This window comes from Gekko japonicus, unplaced genomic scaffold (assembly GCF_001447785.1).
Source record: "Gekko japonicus isolate JY-2015 unplaced genomic scaffold, Gekko_japonicus_V1.1 scaffold906, whole genome shotgun sequence".
NCBI lineage: Eukaryota > Metazoa > Chordata > Lepidosauria > Squamata > Gekkonidae > Gekko > Gekko japonicus.
In genome coordinates this window covers 91,254-97,291 of record NW_015166451.1, presented here as the reverse complement: position 1 = coordinate 97,291, position 6,038 = coordinate 91,254, and the positions used below count along the sequence as shown (strand labels likewise).

Here is a 6,038-nt window from a genome sequence, read left to right as displayed (position 1 = left end):
CCTAATTTTAAAATGTTACATATTAAATTGTAATTTTTAATGTTTAATACCCGACGTTCATCACCTAGGTGACTTTATTTTGGTGGAAAGACAGCATATAAAGGTTTTAAGTAAAAAAACTGAATGTGTGAATCTATTCTTAGACTGTCCTCCATAGCTGAACTTCAAAAGCCTTAAGAAGTATTGAACAAGGGTTACCGCCAGATGTCCTCTTTTTAGAGGACATGTCCTCTTTTTTTTGGTGTCTGTCCTCTTTTGGGCTCCTTTTAAAAAACTGATGAAAATGTCCTCTTTTTGAGTTAGGAGACTGAGTCTGTTTTGCCCTACAGTCCCTCAGTGGAGGCAAGCTTCAGCTTAAATAGCAAGGACAGGGCTATTTTTGGGTAGGAACGCACAGGAACGGAGTTCCGGCTGGCTCCCAAGTTGGCCACGCCCAGCAGGAACTCATTCGCATAATAGGCCACACCCAACAGCACAAACGCATTTGGATTTGCTACATTAGGGGTGTGTGGCCTAACATGCAAAGGAGTTCCTGCTACAAAAAAGCCCTGGTTTTTGACAACAAACAAGGTAAACAGAATAACAAGCAAAAGGTGGGTGTGGCTGGATGACCACACTTCTGGTAACATGGGGGGGCGGCCCAATATGCTAATGAGCTCCTGCTGTTGGGTATAGCCTATTATGCTAATGAGTTCCTGCTGGGCTTTTTCTACAAAAAGAGCCCTGAAAGGATATTTAAAAATGAGATTTGTCACAGTGATCAGTTGCTTGAAGTAGTCAGTCGGGAAATATGTCCTCTCTTTTGCTTTTAAAAATATGGTAACCCTAATTAAACATATACACAACTAAGATACAAAGGGGGGTCTTTGCAAGCACAGGATGTCTGATTTCATCCAGGCAAGCGGTTCCGAAGATCGAAGTCTATACTGCAGCCAGTACAAACACAGAGAAGCCAAAGAAACTGCAATATTTTAAATATACCGCAAGCTTTACATTCTAAATCACACTGCTAACCTGGTGGAACTGGACAACTTTGCAAACAATTACAGCTAACAATTCAGAGCCTGGAGAGACCACTCAACAGTTTGCTCTATAACTTTAAAAGTACTGTGTGGTTTTGAGGATTTCTTAATCAGGGCACTATAGCAAATACAGACCATTCCACTAAGAGCTGGTTTCAAGAACCTGATGTAGGTTCTTCATAAACAATCATCACTCATCCCTTTAGGGGGTGTTCTTTGGAGACCAGATTCTTGTCAGATGTAAAACATGTGGTCTGCCCCTGAACTATGGCACCAACAGATACACACAAACTGTATTCTGAGCGACAGCGTTGCCAAAGCAAACAAAGTCATGGGCAAAGGAAGGGAGGACCATGCACTTATATGACTGGCAAATTCACATATTACATCTGGGCCTTTAGAGGCTTAGAGCATCAATGGAATCGCTATTCTGTGTAGGTCTCAAATGACCTCTGTACTGGTACAGTGAGGGGGGCCATATCACACTGTGCATGGCTCCCCCTTCTCTAAACTGATAGCATAGTCCACTAGACATTCCATCCGAGAATGTGTACTGTGTACAGTTCATAGAACCACAGAGTTGGAAGAGTTCTCCAGGGTCGTCTAGTCCAACCTCCTGCACAATGCAGGAAACTCACAAATACCTCCCCCCACACACACACGCAGTGACTCCTGTTCTATCCCCAGAAGATGACAAAAAACTTCCAGGATCCCCGGGCAAACTGGGTCACCATCAATGTTCCCTCTAAGCTCTGGAGTCTTGTGAGCAAAAATTCTCCTTTGTGAGCTCCTGGCATTAAAATTGCGAGTGAGCGGTTTGGCTCCTGCATAAATTAGTTTGCTCTGGAGCCCTCCTTCCTGAGCGAAGACAAAAATGTGTGAGCCGGAGGCTAAAAAACTGTGAGCTAGCTCACACTAACTCAGCTTAGAGGGAACACTGGTCACCATATCTTAAAAAGGGCATTGCAGAGCTGGAAAAAGTACAGAGGAGGGCAACGGAGATGATTAGGAGGTTGGAGCATCTTCCCTATGAGGAAAGGCTGAAGAGTCAGGGACTTTGCAGTTTAGAAAAGAGATAACTCTTTCCAATAAACTGTCCTCCATAGCTGAACTTCAAAAGCCTTAAGAAGTATTGAACAAGGGTTACCGCCAGATGACCTCTTTTTAGAGGACATGTCCTCTTTTTTTGGTGTCTGTCCTCTTTTGGGCTCCTTTTAAAAAACTGATGAAAATGTCCTCTTTTTGAGTTAGGAGACTGAGTCTGTTTTACCCTACAGTCCCTCAGTGGAGGCAAGCTTCAGCTTAAATAGCAAGGACAGAGCTATTTTGGGGCAGGAACGCAAAGGAACCGAGTTCCGGATGGCTCCCGAGTTGGCCACGCCCAGCAGGAACTCATTCGCATAATAGGCCACACCCAACAGCACAAACACATTAGGATTGGCTACATTAGGGGTGTGTGGCCTAACATGCAAAGGAGTTCCTGCTATAAAAAAGCCCTGGTTTTTGACAACAAACAAGGTAAACAGAATAACAGAATAACAGAATGCCCCCAAGAGCAGTACGGTCCGGGACTCGGAACCTGCTGGATGTGCCGGGTCCTCGGGTTGTTAAACTGGTGACGACCAGGAACAGGGCATTTTCGGTGGCGGCTCCTATCTGGTGGAACGAGCTCCCAGAGGAGAGCACTGGATACTGTTTTGTATGTATGATGTTTTAATATTTGATACTATTTACTATTTAATATTTAATATTTTTAATGTTTTATTGATGTATTATATTGGCAGTGTGCCTTGTAAGCCGCCCTGAGCCTACGGGGAGGGCGGGATAAAAATCTAAATAATAAATAAATAAATAAATAAATAAATAAATAAACAATTCCAGCTCTTGGCCTCATCTGGAGGTTGGCAGTCCTACAAATTGACTTCTAGGCTCATCCACTTATCCACTGAGCCTCTGGTTCAAGCTCAGGACTCCCCCCAAGGCAGGCCTAATGGTATGCCCCAGCTGCCCATACTAATACTGACCCAGCCTTAAACTTGGGTTGCTCCTGGATGGACCAGTCCTTTCCTTTCCACACATTAGCAGAGAGACTGTCAACCCAAGACATTCCTCCTCATTTTAAGATCTGAACCAAATAGAGTCTGAACACATGGCTCAAATTTACATTTCTTTCCATTTTGAACCTTCGATTCTACAATTATTTTTTGTATGACGCTAGGCAGACAAAAGCAGCCCTTCTATGGACATACTACACACGTTTGTCTTCCGTTAGCTTATTCCAAAGCAAAACCTCATTGAGTCAGGCACAAAACTGGAGTAGACAGTTACATACTTCGGAACTGGCCTTGGGCTGCTTTACTCTCTTGGTTTTTTGCAAAGGCCACTATCTGAACTGTATAGCTCTGGTCCGGGAGAAGACCTTGAATTATTGCTTTGTTTGCATTGTTCGGAAGGGAGAGCTCATCCGGTTTTCCACCTGCGAAAGAGAAAGAGCGGTTTAGAAGAAAGATCGCCCAGCAAATGACACTTTCATACCATTCCGGCCAGAGTATCATAGAAGCTACAGAACTCCACACTTAAACCATATGGAGCTGCCTTTTTTGTGTGTCTGTTCCAGCTGGCAATAGCTCTGAGGAATCCTTTCCTCCTCCTTACCTCCTCCCTTCTTTAAAATTCCCAGAACTTAATTACCCACCTTGCCAAACTCCCTCTACTTCTTATGGGGATAAATAACTGTGTGACTATTATACACAGCCATGTGCGTGTGTGTGTATACACCTCAGCATAAATAATGCACAACTTTGGCATGCTTTAGAATTAAGTCATTTTAATCTTGTCTCTACATGTCTCCTTAATGAGGAAACTACTGCTCATTAATTCCTCACGTCCACGGGCAGATTAAGATGCAGACTCCTGAGTTGTCTGGGATTCCCATCCTTATAGCTTCTGGGGAAGCAACACTTGCGTTTGTTGCCCCCCCCCCCCTGTTTAGAATTCTTGTCTGCAAAAGGTTAGAACGTCAGATAAAGGGGGCTTCGCCCAACATGCAGTCTTTTTCGCCCCTCTGGAGAGTATTCAAATATGATTCCTCCATATGTATTCTGAAGAATAGCTTAGGGCTGCCAAGTGGGGCCGAGGGGCGGGGAAACCCCCACTTTGGAGGCCCGATTTCCGCCGCGGCAGAATCGCCCCCCGGGGAGAACTCCGCCCCCACGTTGCTCACGTTGGGGGCGTGGCCCAGATCGTCCGAAGGGAAACCATATGGTTTCCCCCCGACGATCTGGGCCACGCCCCCAACGTGAGCAATGTAGCACGTCACTTCCTGTGACATGCTGTTGGCGCGTGCACGCGCCGACGAGGAGCTCCCAGAGCCTAGCGAGGCTCCCCCGCCGGGCAAGGTAAGACCACTTGGCAACCCTAGAACAGCTCCAGGTAGGCGGTGCCATTTGCTGCATTCAAAGAAGCAGGGTGGCTGCAGATTTAGACCCACCTAGACACATACTAAGAGGGCACTAAGCATCATGTCTTTATAGGTTTGCCAGGCCCGTCCTGGCAGCCAGCAGGGGATGGGTGGTGGGACTTACCTGAAGAAAGGCCCAGGCCTTGTTGCTAGCGTCATACAGGAAGTGATGGTATCAAACTATGACATCCAGACTCTGGTATTTGGGCAAAAACTCTATGGTAAAACTGGATTCTACCATAGAGTTTTCTCAAATACCAGAGCGTCACCTGGTTGTCGCTGGTGTGATGACATCACTTCCTATGTGATGCTTGTGACAAGGCCTGGGCCTTTCTCTTTCTCCTGATAAGTTACCCCACCTGATAAGTTACCCCACCAGTCAGCTGATTGGTGGCAGGAGGGCAGGGTAGGCTTGCCAAGCCCAGAGGCTCGTTCCCCGCTGGTGGCGGATCAGGCCCCGGGGGAACCCCACCCCGACATGTGTGTCACCAGGAAGTGACGTTAGGACGCCGGGCACTCTGAGGGCAGGGCCATGACCATCGGAGGGAAAACTCTATGGTTTTCCCTCCAATGGTCGTGGCCCCGCCCCCAGCATGCCCGGCGTCCTAACGTCACTTCCTGGTGACGTGTGTGCAGCCCGCAGTCGCCGCCCGGGAGTCCCCCGCTGCGGCTGAGAAACGACTTGGCAACCCTAGGGCAGAGCCTGGTGACAGGGGAACCATCATCCACTGGGGTGGGGGTCTGGCAACCCTATGTGTAGCACTTTAGATTTTATATGGTTTTAAATTGTTTCAAAAATTATATGTAAGCTGCCCTGAGCCTGCCTTGGCGGGGAGGGCAGGGTATAAATCTAACAAACAAACGAATAAATAAACCAAGGTGGGGCCCATGTGCGTGTTGCTCCACTCGGAGTACTCTTTCATTTCTACACAGCCTTATATGCCACATAACCCTGGCAGTGGAAAAAGCTTTGCTTTTCCCCCCAGGGAACTCCATTTGCCACTACTTCTCAACGTGGCCATCCCTAATCAAGTTCTGAGAAACGCTTGACTTCTCCAGAGCACTTTGAAAACCCTTTGGGTTTTTTTAATTTAATTTTTATTTTATTGAATAACAAACATACTAAACTTTACATAACATTGCAGATAAACAGGAGGGAAATTGAAATGTAAATTCAATCTTATCTAACTACCAATATATAAAATTAGTTCTAACAGCCTAAAACTTACTAGGCTAAAAATGAACCTAAGTTACTTAGGGTTGCCAAACCCCCCCGGTTTGCCAGGGGTCCCCCTTTTTTGGGGGGGGGGCTACCCGCCGCCGGCCAGATGGGCGGGGGGGGAAGCCCCACCCCCCACAGCCACCCATCTCTCTCCCTTTAAGTGTGTGCAACCCGTGTTTCATCCCAAGCGCGAACTCCGCAAGCTTGCAGGGAAATGCCAGCTTCGTTCTTAAAAGGGAAACGCAGCTGCTCTTAAAGGGGAAACGCCGGCTGCCGGCTACTTTAAGTGCAGGAAACTGCCGTTTCTGGAGATCCGGCGCATGGGCGAGTGGGG

The 6,038-nt window shown here is 47.0% G+C and overlaps 1 protein-coding gene across 1 annotated transcript in view; it reads right to left on the bottom strand.

The window, feature by feature from the left end:
- Positions 1-6,038, bottom strand: part of COL14A1 (collagen, type XIV, alpha 1) — a 193,140-nt gene that overhangs the window by 186,450 nt on the left and 652 nt on the right. The window contains exon 3 of the mRNA XM_015412024.1: positions 3,355-3,498. Within this exon, the coding sequence (XP_015267510.1) occupies positions 3,355-3,498 (144 nt within the window). The remainder of the gene's footprint in view (positions 1-3,354; positions 3,499-6,038) is intronic.